Source organism: Choloepus didactylus, chromosome 8, assembly GCF_015220235.1.
Source record: "Choloepus didactylus isolate mChoDid1 chromosome 8, mChoDid1.pri, whole genome shotgun sequence".
NCBI lineage: Eukaryota > Metazoa > Chordata > Mammalia > Pilosa > Megalonychidae > Choloepus > Choloepus didactylus.
In genome coordinates this window covers 14,356,907-14,379,007 of record NC_051314.1, presented here as the reverse complement: position 1 = coordinate 14,379,007, position 22,101 = coordinate 14,356,907, and the positions used below count along the sequence as shown (strand labels likewise).

Below are 22,101 nucleotides of genomic sequence, written 5' to 3'. Positions count from 1 at the left end.
TGGCATCCTCTAGGGGCAGGGCAGGCTCCCTGAGCTTGGGACACGTGCAGCTGCGCTTAGAAGCGCTCTTGGAAGGTTCTTGGAAGGTTCCCACGCTCTGCTGTCTCCATTTTGAAATCCGTAATAATCTATGAACAGGGAGCCCTGCATTTTCGTTTTGCACCGGGTCCCGCTGAGTACGCCAGCAGTCCTCGCTGCGGGTCGGGTGCAGTGGAGACTTCTTTGCTAGAGTTGTGAACACTCACATGCCCGGCCCCGTGTTGGATGTTGGAGTCCACCCCCGGTCCACAAGTCCTCACCGCCCTTTGTGCCTAGAACACGAAGCGAGGGGCGGCGTGGATGGAGAGGGCAGGGCGGGGCGTCACCAGCTTGGCTCCAGAGCCCATGCCTTCAGTGCTGCTTCCCCCCCAGACCCATCCTCAGAGCTGCCCGCCCCCGCCCCTGCAGTCCCCCCCGCCCTGGGCTTGGTGCTATAAATGCTCCGTTTCCCAAGTAACAGGCCCGACATCCCAAGGATGTTTTCTCCCTTCCTGCCCCTCCCCTTCTCCAAATTACTAGCTCCTTCTTTGAGTTTTGGGGGGAGACATAGAACCTCCGAGTTGGAAGGTTCCTTAGAGGTCACGGCCTCCGTCTTCACATTAATTGTAACTGTCATGGCAGGCTTAGTTGAGACTCAGAGCCAGCCCCGGCTTGTATGCTGCCACTGCAGGGAGCTCACTCCCTCACAAGGCAATCGATCTGAAATTGGAACAGCCTAACATGCTAAAAAGTTCTTTCTCTCATTGGCCTAAAATCTGTCTTCCTGTAGCTCCCAACTGATGGTACCATTCATTCATTCATTCACTAAATCAACATTTATTAAGTGCCTACTGCATGCCAGGCATTGTGCTGGGCAATGGGGACACGATGATGATGAACCAGACACCATCCGTGATCTCATGGATCTAAAACAGAAAATGGATCTAAATGGATCTAAAACAGATAATCACAGATAAATTCTAAATTGGGCTCAGTGCTGCTGCAAAGAAGTATAGAAAGCCGCGAAGTCATGGAATAGGGACTTGATTTAGATTGGGGAGTCAGTGTACACCTCTCCAAGGAGGAAAGGCCTAGGGATTAAGTAAGAGGCCACCCGGCAGAGGGTGGGGGGAGGGTGTCCCAGGTAGAGGGAACAGCACACAGAGGGTCTAAGGGGGCTGCTCGAGGAAGGGAAGGGAGAGTGGAGGGGGGATGCTGGAGCCCCGGGGTGCTGAGGGTGGGTGCCGAGAGGTGAGGCCACAGGTAGGCAGGGGCCTGATCACGATGTCCCGGAGGCTGTGGGGACGTGCACCACCGATAGACTCTGTGACAGCAACTTCAGAACCTGGAGGCACCTCTCTTCTCCAGGTAAAATATCCCCAGCACTCCCCACCCTACCATTTCTCAAATGACAGTCTCAGGCTGTCCCAGTCCCTCTTGCAGGACTCCAACCTCCAGATGCAGGTTAGCGTGTGGAGAGGATGCGCTGCCCATGCCCAGAGCCCGTAGGACTGTGGTGACCGGCTGGGTGGCCATGCTCTCCACCACCCCCAAGTCGTGCTCACCCTTCTCAGTGCTGCACAGTCTTCAGGGAGCAGTGGGATTACTGGGGCACACTGTTAAAATGCAAGTTCTGGGGCCTCACTCCAGGCATCTAGTCTCAGCAGGTGTGGGCAAGGCCCAGGTATCTGCATTTTAACCCGCACGCCTGGGAGGCCCTGACACAGGTGATCTCCAGGCCACTCTTGGAGAAACTAGTTCATTTGACTCTCACGACAGCCCCTCCTTGAACTGCTTCAAGGTGGAAGTCACAGTTCCCAATTTTGGGAACCATGGGAAGGGGAAGAAGCACGGAGAGGGGCTCCATCTCTGCCTCTGTATCCAGGATCTGAATTCATTCCCATGACAAGGAGAAGTCCTTTGTGAACAGAACAGTGGGGACTCCACCTGAGAATTTTTATGATCATTAATAATAATAGCAGTAACATCGGTAAGTCGGCCCCTTTGCCAGGGGCTGGGAAGGAGAGGCCGGGGCAGGGCTTATCAGACCCTGGGGAACAGCTTCCCCGCCCTGACTCTTATAAGCTCTTGGGAGGCCAAACGTCAGTAAGAATCGTTCCTCGGCCCTGGACTAGGCCATTCGAGAAAGATCAGGCCGGCATGTCCCCTCGGCGTTTGCTCGCTCAGAGTTCCTTCTGTCCAAAGTGCCCATCAGTGGGACTTTAAAAAGCGAAAGGAATTGAGTCCGCTCGGGAATCGTCCAGGGGTGTGATAAAAATAAGAGCACCTGCTGTTTGCTCACTACCTGCTCCGTGTCTGATGCTGGGCACTATCTTGTGTAAAATGCAGACTAGATCTGCTGAGGGAGGCACTGCTGTTACTTCCATTTCACAGAAGCTGCAAGGAGACAGGGAGTGCCTTGCCCAAGGTCACAGGGCGGGTAAAGGGCCAGGAGTTGCACCAGGGAGCTCGGCTCCCTGGACCGGGATCAGATCCTGATTCTTGTGTGTCTTGCTGGGTGTTTGTGTCAGGAATGCGTTTGGCTGTGGTTTAGTTTCCCGGCTGCTGAAACCAATACCATACAAGGGGTTGGCTTAGGGACGGGAATTTATTGGCTATGGTGTCAGAGGCTAGAAGGTTTGCTTCCTCCCTGGGTTGGTATCTTCTGGTTGTTGAGCAACCTTTGGGGTTCTTTGGCTTTTCCATCGTGCAGCAATGCACAAGGTGGCGTCTTCTCGTTTCTCTTCCAGCTTCTGTTGACTTCCAGCTCCTGGCTATTCTCCATGGCTTCCTCTCTCTATATCTGAATTTCACTGTTTATAAAGGACTCCAGTAATCCGGATTGAAGCCCAATCTAATTCAGTCAGGCCACACTTTAATTAAAGATAACATCTTCAAAAGATTCTGCTTATGATGGGTTCACACCCACAGCAATGGATTAAGATTAAGAACATGTTTTTCTGGGGTACATAAATTCAACCTCCAACAGGCTGCAAGTAACAGAAACCCAGACTAACGTGGCTTAAGCAAATCCTGGGGTGGTTTTTCTGTCACAATATGAAGTTCTGGGCTTGCCATTACTGGTGATGGCTCTGTGATGTGGGGCAGACATCCTCCTGGTGTTTCAGGCCTTTCTTTCATGGTCACAAGGGAGCTGCTGAAGCCACAGACACTGTAACTGCTTCCAATGCGGAAGGGAAGGTGGGAGGGAGATGGGGCTCTGCCAGCCGGGCCTGTCCACTCTGATCAGGAAAGCAACATTTTCTTTCCCACAGCCCTCCCCCATCCAGCCCACTTGGCCAGAACTGGGTCTTGTGGCCATACTTAGCCACAAGGGAGGCAGAAAACAGATTGTTGAACTTGGCTAAATCAACCAGCAATTGTTCCCTGGGACTGGGCAAGATGGAAAGAAGGGACTACGCATACTAGATGGGCAACTCCCATTCTGCCACATTCCTCTCCCTGGACCTCGGTTTCTTTGTCTGTCCTTGGTCAAAGCTGCAGCCTGACCATGTCTGCAAGCCCTGATCAGAGTCTCCGGAGCATTGCCTGGGCTGAGGGAGCAGTGCCTGGGATCTGTGGATAAATCTAAATTCAAATACCACCCGGGTAGGCTCTGCAGAGGCCAGTGCAGGGCAGCAGACCCAGCTGAGGGAATCTAGAGGTCATGGGTCATCACTGTGGCTGTTTCTAGAAGTTTTTGGAGCTGGCCGCCCGTGTAGCTCTAGTGCATTACCTGTGGGTCAGGGAAGCACTCTGTGTAAGGGGGCCCAGGGCACCCGAAGGCCCCATCGTTGACTTTACACCCTGATTTATCCTGGACTCTACCGGCCTGGCTGCCCCGAGGACTGTAGGCTCCAGGGGGAGGGGAAACACTGAGAATTCATCCTGGAGTCCTGGGAGCCTGGTCTTGGGCAGGCCTGGCATGTGGGAGGCTCCGTGGCATGTTTGTTTTGTTTCCCTTGCACCCAGGCTCAGCAGAGCTGGGGGAGGAGAGTATCTGGTGACTTTTTTTTTTTAAGTTGTGCTGGCCATTGGGTGGAAATGGAACTGGGAAGGTTCCAAAGGGAACCCTGATGTGAATAGTTTTCTTATTTGCATATGGAGCAAGGAAGAAGAGGGTGATGGTCTCTGCTCAGGTCCATTTCCATGGAAACAAGGTGATAGAGGCCATGGGAGATTGGGTGTGGGGGTGGGGAGATCGCCAGAGAGTCTCAGGACACAGTTTGACAAGCCAGCCACCAGTCAATCCTGAATCGGGCAGGACTCTGCCAGTTAGGCCAGGAACCTGCAGACTCTGGTTCAAGGGAGTGTGTCTTCTCCTTTCCTGGAAAGTGGACGGTTCTCTGGCTTCAGGGCCCAGAAGATTCAGAATCTTGAAAGATGGCACCACACTGTGCGACCTCCCGCTCCACAGCTCTGCTTCCCTGTGCACTGCCCTCCATCCCTGGCAGCTTTCCTCTGGGTGGCTCGGATCCCTCCAGGCTCACAGCCTACTCCCCCCAGATCACTGGAAAAATGCCCTTTCCTTTTCTCAACAGCCCCACGAATCTGGAACCGAGCCTCCTTGGCTTGGATTGGCTGGCTTGGGTCATGTGCTCATTCCTGAACCAATCAGTGTGGCCAGGATGAGGCTGTGCTCTGATTGGCTAGACCTAGGTCAAGCCCCACCCCAGCAGAGCTGCAAGGTCAGCCCTACCCAAACCACGTGGCCAGAGCATGAGGAAAGCCCAAGGATACCCCCAGAGCTAAAAAGTGGGGTACTGCCGGCACAAAGCACAGGTCATCTAGGTAGCTTAAGAAGAACTGTTTACTGACTGCCTGTCCTGGGCCAGGCCCTTTAATGTCCCTGATGCCCTTAAGTCCTGACCATCCTGAGAAGTTGGGGTTGGTTGTTAGCTCATTTTGCAGGTGAGGAAATGGAGGCTCAGAGAGGGTAATAGCTTGCCTCAGGTCACACAGCCAGTGTGGGCCAGATCCAGGATTTGCTTGGGTCTGGATGCCCCCAGAACCTATGCTCACTCAAAATTCTCCAGCTGGTCTGCCCCTGAGGAGGAGGGAAGCCCCCCCCAGCCCTCAGAAGGCTGCAGAGTGAGTTCCTGCAGAGCCCACTGTCGGTTTCTAGCAAGCTGTGCCCACCTGCCAGTTTCCAAAGCTACTCTGGAGAAACGGAGTTAAACTCACGGGAGGCAGAGAGCTGGGCACTGACTCCACCATCCACCGGCTGTGTGATCTTGGCCAGAGCCTCTGGCCTCTCGGAGCTGGAGAGGACACACTGGGGAGGAAGTCTAGGGTCTGTGCCCTTCCCCTGCTCCTGGCCAAGACTGGCTCAGCCAGGGGTCAAAACACAGCGGCAAGAGCGGCCAATTAAAAAACTTGAATGGAGGGAGCCAGAGATAGAGTTGCAGATTTAGCAAAATAAAATACAGGATAGCCAGTTAAATTTGAATTTCGGATAAACAACAAATAACTGTTTACCGTGAGTATGTGCTGTGCAATATTTGGGATATACTTATACTGAAAAAGTATGTGTTGTTTATCTGAAATTCCCGTTCATCTGTGTGTGCTGTATTTTACCTGGCACCCCTGCCCAAAGTTCTGGGAGTGGAGCCGCCCGCCTGAGGGCTCCTGGAGAGAAGGTCTAGGGTTTTCTCCAGGTTCCCACCCGCCAGGGGTCCATGTGCAGCCCTTCCTTCAATTTTGTCTTGGCTTGAGTTGGTTTCTGAGCATAGGTTTCCTTATCAGTCAAGTGGGATTTGTGGGCAAAGATGAATCATTAATCCTAAAAGTCAAAGGTTAATATGACTCCTTGTAACTCTCTTTTTCCATGATTTTCTTCCTTCTTCCCTCCCGCCCTCCGCGGAACACCCACTATGCGTAGGGTGCTGGGCATAAGCCTAGGCTAGGGATCTAATTCCCAACCAACACAGGCCTGAGTCATCGCAGAGCTGCCTCCTGACAGATGATCTGCAATTTCCAGCATCTCAGCTTCTCTTCCATTAGCTACATCTTAAATTACATTTTAAGAAAGCCCCTGTGGGCCCCTCGCAAAGACTGAGGAAACACCCTATTTTTATCGGCAACACACAGAAATCACCTCCTGGGCGGGGTGTTTCCTGGAAAGATGAGAATCTCAGTCATTTTATGTTGCCTCTTGTCAGCTCCGAGCTGAGAGGCTGGTTTTTCCCTTATCTTGTCCCTCGAGTTATTTATTTGATGAGCTCGCATGGAAGCCCGCCTCCAAGCCAGGCCTAGGCTGGGTGCTGGGGTCCCAGGACTCCGAGCTGGCCCCTGTCCTGAGGAACAGGGTCATGTACTGAGTACACCTCAGAGGTAGGGGTGCCAGGGGTCACAAGGCAGGAGAGCGCAACTCTGCCCCAGGGCGGGGGTCCAGAAAGCCCAGGAAAAGCATCCAGGGGACGGCCCAGCAGAGCAGAAGCCTGTGGGCCTGACGTGACATGGTGCATCCTGGGAACCAGAGGTGTCCTGGGGTGCAGGGAGGTGAGGTCGGAGAGCTTCCAGAGGCCGTCACTGCCTGGGCTTTTCCTGGTAGGCGGTGAGATCCAGGGGAGGGTTGCGAAGGCATCATGTGGCACGCGAGCAAGTGTGAACTGGGGCAGCCATGAGGCTCTGCTATAATAACAGCTCCTGCTTATTTAGTGCTTATTCGTGCCAGGCCCAGGCTGAGCACTGCCCCTGTACATGAAGACATTTAACTCCCTTCGCCCCCGGGGGAGCTTGTTTCAGTGATGTGCCTAGGCTAGGGTCACACAGCTCCATGCTCTGACCACTGACCCACACTGCCTCCAGGGAGGGGGGCCCGTGCCCCGGACTGCAGCATGTTGACTGGCTGCCTGGTGAGCTGAAGGGAGGCTTCTGAGAAAGTGCCCCACCTGCTCCCGGCCTTGCTGGTGGCTGAGGGGGTGGGGTAGGGGAGTGGATCCTCCACTCCCTGTGTGACTTGAGCAAGCCACGTGCTTTTTCCCAGCCTCAACTTCTCCGTCTGCAGTGGGCGCCATAATCCATAACGTGTCAGGGGCTGGAGCAATCGCTAAAGTGATTGCTCAGGAAATCCTTCCCAGTCGGTCAGGATTCCAAGTTGCAAGTGACAGAAACTCAGTGCAAGCAGGATCCAAGCCCCAAAGGGAATGGATGGGCTCATGTAACTGGAAAGGACAGAGGGCAGAGCTGGGATTCTGGTTCAGCTGGAGGGAGGTGCTGAGGCCCCATGGGCCAGGTCCTGCTTCTCTCCAGCCCCTGCCTGGGCCTTCCTCTGTGTTGGCCGAATCCTCAGACCACAGGCTGCGATTTAGCGAGAGAGAGCACCTCTCTCTCCCTGCAGTCCCTGCTCAAGGGCTGGGCTGCCCCTTGCTGGCCCTCATTGAACCAATCTCAGTGGCCAGGGGTGTGGTGCCCGCTGGCCAGCCAGGCCTGGCTCTCTGGGCCTCTCCTGTGAGCCAGGGGACCTGGGAGTGGGGAAGGACTCTCCTTGGGAGGAGTTAGAGGGGGTGTGTCCACCCTCTGTACCCAACCCCTGGGCCCCTCTGCCCAGATGACAGCCGGGCACAGGGTTCACCCACTCTTCTCCTAGGGTGATTTCAGGATGGAAGTGCTCACTTTAAAGCAAAATTACTTACCTAATTAGGCACTTGGGAGCTGGCAGGAGGTAGTGGGGGTTTTTGTTGATTTTTTTTTTTTTTTTTTTTAGACTTTTAGCACTGAAGCTGTGTGATAAAGTACCTGTGTAATTAGGAATTAATTTCTCACTCCTGCAAATGCTGTTTTACTTGGGGCCTGAAGGAAGTCAGCCCGTGGTTATTCAGCCACAGAACAGCCCCTCCCTCACCTTCTCTTTTTTGGGGGGGTGGGTAGGGAGAACCCTGCTCCCACAGCTGTGATGCAGGGTGGGAAGGGGAGGAAGCGGGGAGAAGCTGACTTTTTCCAGCAAAAACTGGGATGTCTCGTTCATGCTAAATGTATTCCTCGGGCGCCTACTGGGTGCCAGGTGCCAGCTCGGTTCTGGGGCGTGCCAGGCTCAGATGAGGTCTGCGGAGGAGAGGTGCATGCCCAGTGGCCACTAGTGCCCTCACCCACCCATGTCCCCTTGCCCCATCCGGGCATCTCCTGTGGCACACATTTCCCTGCACACTGACGACCCCACCTTGGCCCGGGGCTTTCTCCAGCGCCAGAGGGAGCTGCCCCTCAACCGCGGGGGGGTGGGAGTCAGTGGTCCCAGCCAGTGGCCAATGGTCCACGTGGAGCCTCCCACCCTCTGGTGGTCTGATTCCAAGGCAGGTGCCACGTGGTCTCTCAGAGGGACCCAGAGGGATTGCACCCCTGTTGCCCACAGCTATTACCTGCTGATTCACAACCCTTTGTGGGCTTTCCTCACTCCCCCCCTCCCTCACCATGCTTCCTGGGATCTTTCCCCACATAAGCCACTGCTCCCAAGTCCTTGGCTTGGGGTCTATTTTTGGGGAACCCAAACTAGACAGGAGATTTGTGACCTGAGTGTGCAAGGAGCCAGGAGCTGAGAGGAGTGAATTCTGCCTGTGGTGCAGGGAGGGGGTGAGAAGAAGCTTCACAGAGAAGGTGACGCTCAAGGAAGGACCTGAGTGAGGAGAAGGGGCCTGTGGCAAAGGAAAGGGGTTGAGAGAAGGATGTGTTTGGGGGTCTTGTTGGGCCTGGATGGTGCCTAGGATGCATGGTGCAGGGGACGGGAGGAGGGGGAGGGGGAGAGGGCAGGCTGTGGAGGGCCTTGAAGGCCATGCTAGGGGCCTGGGCTTGGTCCTGAGGGCAGTGGGGAGCCATTGAGGGTTGTATGTAAAGGAGTGATGCGGCTGACTGAGGATGGGTTGTGGGAGGAAGCAGGAGCCGGGTGACCAGTTGGGAAGCTGTTGCAGTTGCCAGGAGAGAGAGGGAGAGGGGATGGTGACCCAGACTAAGGCAGGGATAGCCGCTGTCAGCAGCCTGTCCCAGCTCGGGGCATGAACTCACCATCAGGATGGCGCAGTTCCCAGGGCAGACTTAAACCTGCAGTTCCTAACTTCCAGGTAAGAACTCTTTCCCATCTCTCCTCATCCTTATCCAGTTTCTCCCTTTCTTTCCTCTTCCCCTCTAAGAAGAATGAGAACTTGATTCTGCACTGTGCTCCCACCATATTTATTCATTGAATCTACTTCTACCCTGCCTCGCTCTCCTAGAGAGGAGAGGCAAGTGCAGCAGAACACACCCAATAGGCTCACAAAACATGGAATAGAGAGTTAGGACCTAGGAGAAATGTTTCAGCAAATGGATTTCCCAGAAGGATCCACAGAAGTGCTGGTTTGACGTATAAACTTAGCTCTGAGCTTCCCAGCAGCCAAGTCAAAAGGAGAATTGTGATGAGTCACTGAGTCTTCAGTTACAAGGAAGATGTTAACACTAAATTCTCCAATAAATTTCTCTTGTGGGGCTTTTGCTGGGGACCCTGAGGGCTGTGCTGATAAAGTCTCAGGGGAATTTTTACAGCAGCTTGCAGAAGGTGTGTTTCCATGCTGAAGACCTGGGAGGGTTGGGTCAGAGGGTGAAGAGAAGGGACTGGGAATGGGGTTTTATAGGACTTGCCCTGTACGGACCAGCTCATACTCTGATTCTTTGGGAATTTCAAATGCCCTGCCAGGCAGTGGAGACTGTGACCCCATTGCTTGTAGGTGGGTTTCTTCATTTCCCCTCAGAGATCGGGGGTGGATGGCAGAGGGTTTGTCTGAATCTGGAGCCAACTGTGTCTGAGTCTGATCAGTCTCGGATGGGTCTGGGAGGTGTTCAGACCCGAAAGCTTCCTACCTCTGGGTATCTGTGGGCCTCAGTGACATCCAGTCACAACTCGTACATCACTTGGGGCCTCGGGGACACTCTTTCCCCTTTGGTTCATAGAAACACAGAACGCAAGAACATAACATTACTCCACAAGGGCCTGAATTACACAGGACATCTGTAGAAGTTTCCCATTCTCACCCCTTTTTAGTGGGCGACCTATCCTGGGGCGGGGGCTGGGGTTGATGCCCTGCTCATAAAATTAAGACCCTAGAGTCCCAGACTATGGACCCTCGGGTTCCCCTGAGGAGGGAAGAGGGAGTCTGTGAGGCACGTGGGACCAGGAAGGCAGGGACCAGGCAGGGGGCTGTCCCTGGAGCGGGCACGCCCAGAGTGTGGCTTATGGCCGGGGGTCTGCCCTGGACCAGGGTGGAAAGGAGAAGGGAGGCAAGATCAGAATTGTGGGACCCCAGTCACAGGATCGTGGGGGGCGCAAACCGGTTGACAGAGACAAATAATTAGAACTCTGGCATGTGAGAAGACCTCAAAATTTACTTTTCTTTGTCTATTGAGTATCTATTTTTATTGTGAGACAATGAGAATGGGAAGAGGACAGGACCCGCGCCTGGAGGGCGACGTCACCACCTCCACCAGCCCCGTCCTCCGTCTTCATTCCCCTCTTGCTCCCACAGGCCCGCCCCTTCCTCTCTTCCGGCTCAGAGGGAGCCCATCTGATTGGCTTAGGGCCCTCTATACCTTGGCCCCTTTTGGCAGGGCCCCGCCTACCGGACTGCCTATAGCTAGGTTGCTCTTGGGTCAGGTGTTTGCTCTTGTCCAATCAGCGTCCAGTCCTTTCCGCAGACTGGCCTATTGCTGAGCCTCGAGTGGCCGTGGGGTGGGGCTTCGGTGGCCAGCGTGGGTAGTGGCATGGCGGCGGTCCGGCCGGTGCCCATTGACGACTGGGGTGGGTGGGCTCCGAACAAGTCAGGCGGCTACGATGCAGTGTTTCCCTTGCGGGGAACTCCCTCAGGGTGCGCCATGTCTTCGTGTAATTTCAGTGGAGTTAGACCAGAAGGGGATGAGAAGTGCTCTGCCCCCTGGACCCTGCCTCTGGGGGGCACAAGCTCGGTGCCTGCGATGCATCCTGTCGCATTGTGTGGTGGCCGAGAGCTTGGGCTCGGCAGCGGACAGGACTGGGTCGCAGCCCAGCCTCTGCCAGGACCCTGTGCCCCATGGTCACCCACCTCTACCTGCACATTCCAGGCCAGACACTGGGGAGCCAGCCCTGACTCCTGGCTGTCCACCGTCCTAGAAGTCCCCCACTCACCCATCTCTTTGGCCCACCCACTGCCCCCCTTGCCAGAGCTAGATAGGTGGTTGTGCCCACTGGGCTTCTGCAGGTCCTGGAACCTCGTACATGGATTCAGTCTGGTGAGGTCCGGGAACCCTCACCTCCAGCATACCCGGCAAGCTTTGGGTAGCCCAGCTCTCCCCAGAGGCTGGTGCCAACCCCTCATGGCAGGATCTCAAGAGTTTGGGCAGAAGAAAGAGGATATGTGTTTGTGGGGTGGGAGTGGGATGTGGGGAGGGCTTTGTGTGGGGGGAGGTGCTGGCTGGAGCCGGGCCTGGCTCTCTGCAATGGGAGACTCTCCTAGGCCTGCAGGGTGTGTGTGTGCCAATGTGAGCGCCTGTTTGTGTGCCCATGTGTGCCGCCCCCGCAGCGCCTCCGTCACACACGTCTCCCTGGCTGCCTGGAGAGCTCTTTCTACAAAATATGAAAATGACAATTTGGCTCACCCACGCACGAAATCCTCGCATGGCCCCGCTCCCTGGCTGCACCCTTCTCAGATCACTCTCTGCCCTCACCCACTGTCCCTGACTGCGCGTCAACCCTCACCCTCTCTGCCTGACATCCCTCCCTTCCCTCCCCCTCCCTCTCTGTCCCTCTCATCCTTGGGGTCTCTGCTCTAGTTCTAGGTCTCTGTCACTTTGTCATTCCCCATCATTGGAATTTGAGCTTGGGTAGGAGTGTGTTTGTTTGAGGGCATGCAAGGAATGTGTGTGTTTGTGTGTGTGTGTACACCCATGGTTGTGTGCAGGTGTGTGACTGCATGTATAAGGGAGAGAGGAAACACAGGAGCCGGAGCCTGCGCCCCAGCAGGCTGGGGAATGGATGGAGGCATTTCAGGCAAAGGACGCTTTCACTCAATTACTCTTCAAGCAGCAGGAGGGGGCGGGCAGCTTCACAACAATCGGACAGGTTTGCACGGTATGTAGGAAAGGCCTTCATTTCCCGCTGATGGCGGTGACAGGTGCAGCTGGCAGCAGTGCCAGAGCCCCAGGGTGGGGGAATCTGGGGGAGGAAGGGTCTGGCAAGCAGGGTGCTGGAGGTCAGACTGGGGCTGCAGGCCCTGGGACATCCCCCAGTCTCCAGGGTCCTGTCTTTTGGGGGTGGGAGTTAGCAACTGAGCATGGTAGGGTCTGGCAGAAGCACAGGGAACCACAGAGGAGGGGCCCTAGAGATCTGCCTTCTGTGGGAGATCTGAGAAGACTTCCTGGAGGAGGTGAATTGACTAAAGAGTTGCAGGGCTTATTGAGCATGGATGAGTGGGTGGACCTGTTTGTCAAGGCCCCAGGAAGAGATCTAGGGCTCAGAACCTTAGTCCTCCTCCTTGTAGGACACCCTGGCAGGGAGGGTGGGCATCCGCGCCAGGAGGGGCCACTCTGGGGGCCGGGGCTGAGTCGGGTGACAGGTCATTGGATGGGCGTGATGGGCAGGAGTCCCCTGGCACAATGCTGGCCATGCACTGGGGACCCAGGCCTCTTCTCCCGCCTCTCCGTGTGTCCCTCGGCTGTGTTGACTGGAACTCTCACGACAGTCGAGGAAGTAAGTTGTCACCAGCCCTGTTCTAGAGAGAAGACCGAGGCCCAGGGAAACAGCCCAAGGGCGGGATTTGGAGCCCTTTTTTCACTCCTTCCAGGCATGTGTGGGCACACCTGGGTGGGCCTGGGTGGTTGGAGCCCCCACTGCCCTGCCCCCGGCCCCGCTGCCCCTCCTGCTGCACCCCTCACTCATCTCTCCTGTCTTCCCGCAGGATGGTTGAGTACTCCCTGGACCTGCAGAACATCAACCTGTCGGCCATCCGCACCGTGCGTGTCCTGAGGCCCCTCAAAGCCATCAACCGAGTGCCCAGTGAGTCAGCCCCAGGCCACCCACCCGTCCCCGTTCTCTCCCTCCAGGGCCAGGCTGCACTGATGGGGGCCCTGCTGGAGAATGGCCTGACACTTCTGATCCCAGAAAAGCTCAATGGCAGCATGCGGGAACAAGAGGTTCCCTGGGGGGCGGGGATCTTCCCAGGCTGTCAAGGTGGGGACGCGTGTGAAACAAGCTTTAGCTCAAGGTGGGGCATCTGAGGCATTTCCCTGGGGTAGTGAATCCCGGGCTTCCTCATTTGTGCCGACTGATTTAGAACTCCAGCTCCACTGCCCACCCACCTGCCCCCTCACCCATCTACCCATCCATCCATCCGTCCTTCCATCTGTCCATCCGTCCATCCATCTACCCACTCATTACCCTTCTAGTACTAAGAGAGGTTATCTTGTAACAACCAGCCCTGCTGTCTGCTCAGTGGCATTCGGTTTTCAAAGCTTCTCATCTCTGTGATCTCTTTTGAGCTTTACAGTCACCCTGTGGGGGAGGTGGGGCTGGTCTTATTTTATAGATGAGAAAACTCAGGCTCGGAGAGCTGAGGTCACCTGCCCAAGGACACGCTGCCTGTGAGCAGCAGAGGCAGGAACCAGTTTGGCCTCCAGACTCCTTGAACTGTGCTCTTCCTGCTGCCCCAAGTTAGGAATGGGGTGGGAATCAGGGGAAGGAGAAGACGAGGGCCCTGGCTGGGGACCACCTACCATCCCCAGTGTGCCAAAGCCTGACATACTGTGATGGCTGATTTTATCCCCTCGACAACCTCTGTGAGGCTCAGAGAGGTTTGGCAGCTTATACGAGGTCACACAGCAATTTGGTGACTTAAGTGGAAGTCCGTCTGCTCCTAAGCCCGGCTCTTTCCCTGGCTCTACCTGGACACTTGCTTCTCTTCCCTGCCCAAGCCTCAGTTTCCCCTTCTGCAGAAGAGGAAATGCTCCCGGCCCCTCTTCCTCGTCCACAGTCAGCACTGCCCCTCCCCACCAGTTCCCAGCTCCAGGCCTGTCACCCGCCTCACCCAGCCAACCTCTCTGCAGTCCGTCTGCCACGGGTGCCCCATGGGGTTGGCCTGACCCTGGGCTTGCAGAGTGGGTTGGTCAGGCCTGCAGGTTCAGTGGAGGCCACACTCGGGGATGTTTGAGGAGCGAGGTGAGTAGGAGGTGGCCAGTGCTGGCCGAGCCTGGAAGTGGCCTGCCTCCTGCTTTGTTCAGAGAGGGCCAGGCTGGCTCCTGCTGGACAGAGCATGGAGTGGGCTTCAGGCCAGGCCACCTCCTGCAGGCAGGTCCCCTGGGTGCCAGACACGGGCTGGGGGTGGGGCAGGGGTCTCAAAGTCATCCCTACAAGGTCACCTCCCCACACATGAACCTCGGTGTGATGGAACCTCCAGGGGGTACTGAGAGCTGCCTTGAGGGTCCTGGGGGAGAGGGTCTTGGAGGCAAGGTGGTGTGGGGGGTGAAGGACGAGAACCCAAGCAGTGGGGGAGGGGGTGGAGCAGTTCAGGCTCCTGTCCCTCGGGCCCCTCCCCCTTTCCTGGGTCTCCTGGGAACCTGGCCCCTCGGTGGATTTCCTTACACCCAGAGCTGCGCCTCGCACGTAGAAGGTGCTCCGTGAATGTGTACTGACTGGACACACTCGCGGGAGGACTGGGCAGCTGTCCTGTGCCCCGTGAGTGCTCAGAGAGGTGCCGGGCCTTGTAGAGCCCATGGGAGGCGAGGCCGGGAGAACGGGGTGGGAGGATCAGGAGGCTGTCTCGGGAAGGTGGTTTCTGACAGAGACCCAAGGGAGAGCAGGGACCAACCGGGCAAGCAGGGGTGGGCTGTGCAGGTGGGGTTGGGGGGCGGCGGGCGCCAAGGCCTGAGGGGAGAACCTGCCTGCTGACTGCACGTCCGGGCGGAGACTGCAGTGGGTGGGAGGCTGGAGAGCTGCGGTACCTCCAGGGCAGTGGGAGCCACAGAAGAGGCTAGCAGGGGAGCAGCCTGGCTGTGTTTTAGAGACGCCCCCAGCAGAAGTGTGGAGGATCCGGGTGGTGGGGCGAGCTGGATGCAGAGTACCTGTTAGGTGGGTGGGTAAACGGTGGCCGGGCCTGGGAGGGGTGGGATGGAGCGGAGCAGGTGGGAGAGGCTTCCGGGATCCTGTTGGCAGGTCCAGGAGAGTCGGGGAAGCCCAGCTTCCAGCTGGACGGGAGGGGTCTCTGCAGGGAGGGCCTGGGGCAGGGAGCCCACCTCTTGTGGGCCCCCACCACCAGCGCTCCCCATTCCTGTGCTGGGGGGGAGGCACCACCCTTCCCAGGGATGCATGTACACACGGCCCGGGTTGCACACATCGGGGTGTATGCAGATCGCATCTTCTAAGCCCCCTATCAGGCTGCGTGCGCCGACCAGGGTGAGGGGAGCAATGTGACCGGACATCTGGGAGTCGGAGAAGTCCTGGGAGGGTGCATCTCGCTGTGTGCCAGGTGAGCCTCCTGCTGGGTGAGGGGCTCACAAAGCGGCTCCTCGCCTGTGGGGGCTGTACCCTGTCCCCTGCCCAGCTACTCTGTGCCCGTCAACCCGGTGCTCCCGGAGGCTCCAATTATGTGAGCTTGTGGTCCAGAGAGGCCAGGGAGGAGCGCGGGGTCCTCCCACAGGGGTGTCCTTCCTGCTGATAGCATGGCCCGGGAGAGTGTCTGCTTCCTGCCCTGGAGTCTGAGTTCCCCTCCAGCAGACGAGTGCTCTTGGGGAGTTTGTCAGGAGCAGTAACCCTCCAGGACCCGGAAGACACCCTCCCCCACCCCCACCCCACCCCACCCCACCCCTGAGATTTTAGGAACCACACATCATTCTACCTGGAAGGGATCTCAAGATAAATTCACTTTCATGACTAATTTAATTAACAATGGGAACCTCAGGCTGATAGAGCAGGAGTGTCTTTTAAGTCCCTTTGTCCAGCCCCCTGGTTTTACAGGGATGACAGATTTTCCCCCAGATGTCCTGTCCCCTGCCCAGAGTCATCAGGGAATGTTGGGGGGGGGTGGGTACAGGCTCTCAGAAGGGCTTCCTAGAGAGGGTTACATGGTGGCCTTTTTTATTTTTAAGATAAAATTTCCCAGAAACATTTAAAGTCTCTCCATTTATCTTTAGGGCCGCTTCTGCTTTGGAACCATTCTTTTCAGCAATAGCCCGGGGCTTTTGGTTTTGCCACTAGATGGCAAGCTAGAGGGCTGACAATGGGCAAAGTCAAGTTATGGGGTTTTTAATTGCAAAGCTGTGGGGAGTTGGGGAGTACCTGCAGCTTAAAAAACACAGCAAACCCTGCAAAATTTCAATGAGATCAACCAGAAAGACTCGATTGGGGTGTCAGGGGAGACAAGTTCTGGTCTCAGCTCTGCCTCGAGCCTGCTCTGTGATCTTGTAAGTCCCTTGGCATCTCTGGGCCTCAGTTTACCAACTTGCACAAAGTGGGGGGTGGGGAGGGACTGAATTAGACATGTGGTTCCTAACTTTGGGATGGATGGGGGGCCCTGGAAGTCGTGGTGCTCTTTGCAGAGCTTCCTCCACCACCTCACCCCGGCAGATCTGTGTCCCAGGCACTCAGCTTCTGCTGGATGGAAGGGGAAAGCTGGGGAGGGAAGAAGAATGCACCAGTCTGCAAGCCAGGAGCTGGTCCTGGTTGCTTGCTGTGTGACTTTTCATAAGTCACTGCCCTCTCTGGGCATCGGCAAGATGGGGCTAGATTACCTCCAGACATATTCCTTCTTGGCACTAGCCATCTTCTCCCCTTGCAGCCTATATACCCTTCAAGCTGCTGCAGTCCTTTTCAGAGCCCCTTGGCTGAGCCATTTAAATAAGAAAAGCGCTTTCATTGCCTAGGCCTGGCCGGCTGAGTGCCCTGCCTTCTCAGCCCAGTGCTCTGGGGTGGCTGGTCCACTGCATCCCCCAGCCAGGGCTACGAAGTGGAGAAGGAGGCTGGTCCTGGGGGGATGCTGAGCCTGGCCCCCTCTCCAAATTCTCCACCTGCTCACAGTCCCTGGTTCAGCAACAGCCCTGCCCCCATGCAGGGGTCCTCTGGGCTGGGCTTGGGGTGGGAGAATGCAGAGCAGTGGAGAAGGCGCTCCCAGGGCCAGGGATCACCACTGGGGAGGGAAATGCCGATGATGCTGTGCGGGAGGACACTGCCAGGCCCCAGCTGCAGGACCGGGAACTGGAGCTTTGCTCTGGACAGAGGGACCCCGTCCTGGTCTCTGTGCCTCCACGTACCTACAGTGGGACCCAGACAAGCCAGGGTCCTTTCTGGGCCTGTTTCTCCACCTCTGGATGAGGTTAACAATCCCAGTTTTCTTTCGGTTTGTGGGGACGGAATGCCACAGTGTGTGTAAAGAACTGAGCACAGAGCCTGGCTGCAGGAGCCATCAGAGGTGCCGCTCTTAGGGGAAAGGGCCTGGAGCACTGAGGACGGGGGGTGTGGGCATCCGTCTTCCCCAAGCCGCTGGCATCAGGCTGGTTTTGGAAGGTGGTTCACCGGGCTCAGAGGACCAGGGAGGGCATTCCTGGCAGACGGACTGGTGTGTGCAGAGGTGGAGGGGAGGAGTCTGTTCCAGTAACAGCGTGGCTGGACAGGGGACTGACTGCACATCAGGGAGAGGCAGGAGGAGAATTTCTCACATCTTCTGGGAATTTAGGAATAATGATAAACATCCGTAATTTCAAGTGCTTAGTACAATCCTGTCACGGTACTTGGCAATCATTTCAGCTTCATTGCAGCCCTGGGGTGTTGGTACCATGATGATGCTCAACATGTTGGGGAAACTGAGGCACAGAGAGGTTGAGTAACCTGCCCAGGGCCTCATAGCTAGCCAGGGGCAGGGATAGGGTTTGAACCTGTGCTAATATGACCCCAGAGCTTTCTGCTCTGCTTCACTGCCCTCCTTCCTTTCCTTTTAGCTTGTAGGCATGCCAGCCACAAACCCTGTCTGCAAGGGCATCAGCAAAGACCCCTGCCCACATCCAAGGTCAAAGCAGAGGGGCCGAGAGGGGCCCCTCGGCCCCTCCTTGCCCACCTCACCCTCAGCTCTGCGTGCTCCAGACCCTAGCGCCTTCCACTGCAGGCAGGAGCTGAGTTTCTTGGGGACAGGTCGGGGCTTCTGTGGAGGCAGGATGTGCGGGAGTTAGTCAGAGCAAGGGCCCAGAGCCTCCCTGCCAGTGAACAGAGCTTGTTGCTTGGGGAAGATTCTCCCCTTGCTTTGGATCCCTTGTCTGTACAGCGAGAACGACAACTGGCAGCTGCCTGTGCGTTAGTCCCCGGGGAGAGCTCAGAGCAGGGCCAGGTGGGTAACAGGAGCTCCCAAATGGCCCTCTCGGCATCGCTGCCATGGCGTGAGCCGGCTCTGTCTCCGGCTCTGTGACCTTGGCCAGTGCCTTGGTATCCTCATCTGTAAAATGGGGGTCCTGAACCTCCCTTGCTAGACTGTGGAGCGCGTTTACTTGGAGGGGGCAGCAAACCGCCTGCACGACACCTGCTCCTGCTGGGTGCTCAGTGAGGGGCGGACCTCGTCGGTGTCCCGCCCACCCTGGGAGGCGTCATGGAGTGGTTCACACTCCCAGGGTGTTGGGACAAACCTTGCTCAGTCACAGAGGATCTCAACACGATCAGACCGCAGGGTCCTGGAATCTGGGGTGCAGAGATCCTTGGTCCTCTGTTTCACTGGCTGCGGGACCTTGGGGAAGATTCTTCCCTGGCTTTGGTTCCTGTCTGTACAGAATCGGTTTCAGAGTCAGCCGTCTTAGAATTACCCCGCCGTGACCCAGCACCTGTTATTCCCTGTCAGCAGAGGAGCCCGTGGACTCATGGGCTGGCACCTCGCCCGTGCCCAGGCCTGCGCTGGGCCTTTCCTAGGCAGGTGCCCACCTAAAGGGGGTCCTGGTCAGGCCAGTCGCACTGAGGAGGGGTGAGGAGGGCCCCAAGTTTCCTTCTGGGAAGGGCCTGGGTGGGGTGTGGGGGGAGGGGCATCTGGATGGAGGCAGAGCTGGGAGACTCGCCTTGAAGCTGGGTTTGTGTGGCAAACTCAGCATTTTCACTTAGAGCATGTGTTTACTTGGGGCTTGGTGGGCAGCTGAAGAAGGTTATGGGGTCGCCCAAAGCCTACCCTAGGCCACAGCTCGGACTTCAAGGCTGTGTCTGTTCTCAGCCACCCACAGGAGGTTCCCAGGCCGTCCCAAAGGGAGAAAGGCCCAAAGCCTCCCTGGGGAAGGAAGCAAGGGAAGGAGGAAGGGAGGGAGAGAAAAGAGGGGAGAAGAAACGGAGGGGCCCAGTTTCTCCTTGGCCACTGCCTTCCAGAAAGAGATGGGGGTGGAGTGTGGGAGAACATCTGGCCAGTACATCTGGTTAGCACGCCCGTTGGGAACAGGAAGGAGAGTGGGGATGGAGATGGGGGCAGGGCAAGGCAGCCTCCCTGGGGTCATGTGTACCCTACAAACCAGGAGAGAGTGTTCCTGGGAGGGACCCTGAATCAGGGAGTGGCCACTAGGTATTCGTTTGTTCACTCATTCATTCACTCATCCGAAACAACATCCACTGAGGGGTCCCCATGCCGGGCTCTGGGCTGGATATGGGGTGGTGAGGAAGATTTCTGTAGCATTCCCTGCCCTACAGGCAGACACATGAGCTGGGAGCTCCAGGCCAGAGGGACTCGTGCTGGTGGAGGCAACAGAGACAGAGGGGAAGGGGCAGAAGCGTGTACCTCGAGGAGGCCTCTGAGAAGAGGGGGCAGGGTATTTGAAGAACGAGTAGGAGTTTGTTTGGGGCCCCAGTTGGTGGGAGAACAGGGCAGAGCTTGGGGAGGGTCCTGTCCTGGGATGAGGGTGCAGGGGTGCTCCCTGGCCAGGGTTTGGCTTTCTATTGTCAGAGTCGGAGCTGAGGCCCCCTCAGCAACTTACAGGCCACCCCTCTGCCCCCGGCTGGGATGGGCCCAGCAGCCGTGACCTCAGGGGCCAGCCACATGCCGCCCGGCCCAGCCTCCGTGGCACCACTGTGTCCCTGATTGGTTGGCGCTGGCAATGGCAGGAGCAGCAGACGGCCTCTCCCAGTCCCCCAGTGCCCTGCTCTGACCTGGCCAGACCCCACAGAGTGGGGAGCCCCAGTGACCAGGCCGCAGCCTCAGCACCCCTGGCCCTTGGCCTGGGCCCTTCCTCCTGGCCATAGACTGTGCCCCCAGTGGAGGCTGGCACGTGTCCGGCTCTTTCTACTTGAGCTGGCCTGAGAGGGTGGCCGTGCTAATCTGGGCTGACAGATTAGCCCGAACCCCAAGGGGAGATGCCCATCACGGAGCACAGCCCCCCTCCCCGTGCCATCTCCTTGCAGGGCCTCCCCTGGCCACCAAGGGGCCCTCCCTGCCTGGCTGCTGCCCAGGCTCCCTGAGAGCAGAAGCTCTAGCCGAGGGGTCCCGGCCCAAAAGGCTGAGAACTTGGGCAGCTCCAGCAGTTCACCCACCCGACATCCATCGCCACCAGGCTCCTGGCCCTGGAGTCAAGAGGCCTGATGCCACCCGCACCAGTGCCCCAGCTCAGACTCCTCCTGAACCCCGGGCTCCGATATGTGACCAAGCCACTCCATGGGGTGTGCACCAGGCACCCCAAATCCACGTGTCCACCTGTGCTCCTGAGCCCCCCTCCCCTCCCGCCTTCCTTGTCCACCATGGCCACTTTATCACCCCCCACTTTGGGCCCCAAACCTGGGAGTCACCCTCCACCCTTCTCTTCCTCCCACATCCCACTTCCTGTCCCTTGGCTCGACCTCCAGGACACCCCTGGAATCCAGCACATGCCCCGTCCACTGCCATCTTTGCCGGGACCCAGCCCCTGCCCTCTTCTGGATCATCTCCGTGGCCTCCTCACCTGTCTCCCTGCTTCCACCTGGTCTCCCCCAGTCCGTTCTCCACCCAGAAGCTGGGGATCCTCTCAAAACCTGCATCAGATCACGTCTCTCCTCTGCGCAGAACCTTCTGGTAGCTCCCATGACACTCAGCCAAGCAGAAGCCCAGGACCCTCACAGGGCAGCCTGCTGTGCTCTGCCCGTGCCCTCTCCGGCCTCAGCCCTTACTCTGAACCCCCTGGTTTGCTCTGTGACCCCCTGGACCACTCTGTACCCCCCAGCTCACTGTGCACCTCACTTGCTATGCACCCCCTGCTCACCCTACGCCCCCTTCACTTCCCTGCATCCCCTTACTTGCTCTGTACCCCCGACCCCCGCACGCTACACCCCCTCACTTTCTCTGCGTCTCCTTGCTCGCTCTGCACCAACTCACTCTTTCTTTGCCCCCCTCACCTGCTCCTCATCCCCCTACTTGCTCCGTACCCCCTTGCTCTCTCTGCACCCTCTCACCGGCTCTGCACCCCTTGCCTCTCCACCACCCCTCGCTCTCTAACCCCCTCACTCACTCTCTGCCCCCTTGCTTGTTCTGTGCCCCAACCTGGCAATTTCCATCCCCTTTATCCTGTTCTACTTTTTGTTTTCATGGCACTTATCACCCAACAAACAAGAATATTTACTTTGTTTATGATGTTTCTTGTATATTGTCTTTCTCTCCTTATCCTTAACTAGAATGTAAACTGCAGGCAGGCAAGGGCACTTTATCTGGGTTTTTTTGTTTGTTTGTTTTTTAAATTTAACTGATGTACCCTGAGAGCCTAGAACAGTGCATAGTAACCCCGATGAATATTTGCTGAGTGAATCTATTCGCCCATCCCACGTTCATTGTTGAGGCTGATGTTCTCCGAGGGGCGGCTCCCTGCCGGCCCTGGGCTGCATTGAAGCACCTGGAGCACCCAGTCCTGGGCCTTGCACTTAGGGCGCTCCCGGTGTCCAGGGGGAGGCAGAGCTGTGGCCCGACAAAGGCCACCCAGGGTAGTCAGTGTCGAGATAGAGGGAGGACGGGGCTGTGGCCTGGGGACCAGAACAGGCGACCACTCAGCCAGGCTCTGCAGAAGGAGAGGCGCAGGCTCTGCGCGGGCCGGGGCTGGAGCCGGGCCAGCATCTGGGCCCTCCGGGCCCGGGAAGTGGGTGGGTGTGGCTGAGTGTAGAAGGTCCTGGCAGTGTGGACCCCTCCTGCCTGG

General features: G+C 57.2%; 1 protein-coding gene across 3 annotated transcripts in view; it reads left to right on the top strand.

Annotated features, from left to right (window-relative positions):
- CACNA1I (calcium voltage-gated channel subunit alpha1 I) overlaps window positions 1–22,101 on the top strand; it is a 113,272-nt gene that overhangs the window by 33,090 nt on the left and 58,081 nt on the right. For all 3 annotated transcript variants that reach the window (XM_037845787.1, XM_037845786.1, XM_037845785.1), the window contains one exon: window positions 12,909–13,006. In XM_037845787.1, the coding sequence (XP_037701715.1) occupies window positions 12,909–13,006 (98 nt within the window). The remainder of the gene's footprint in view (window positions 1–12,908; window positions 13,007–22,101) is intronic.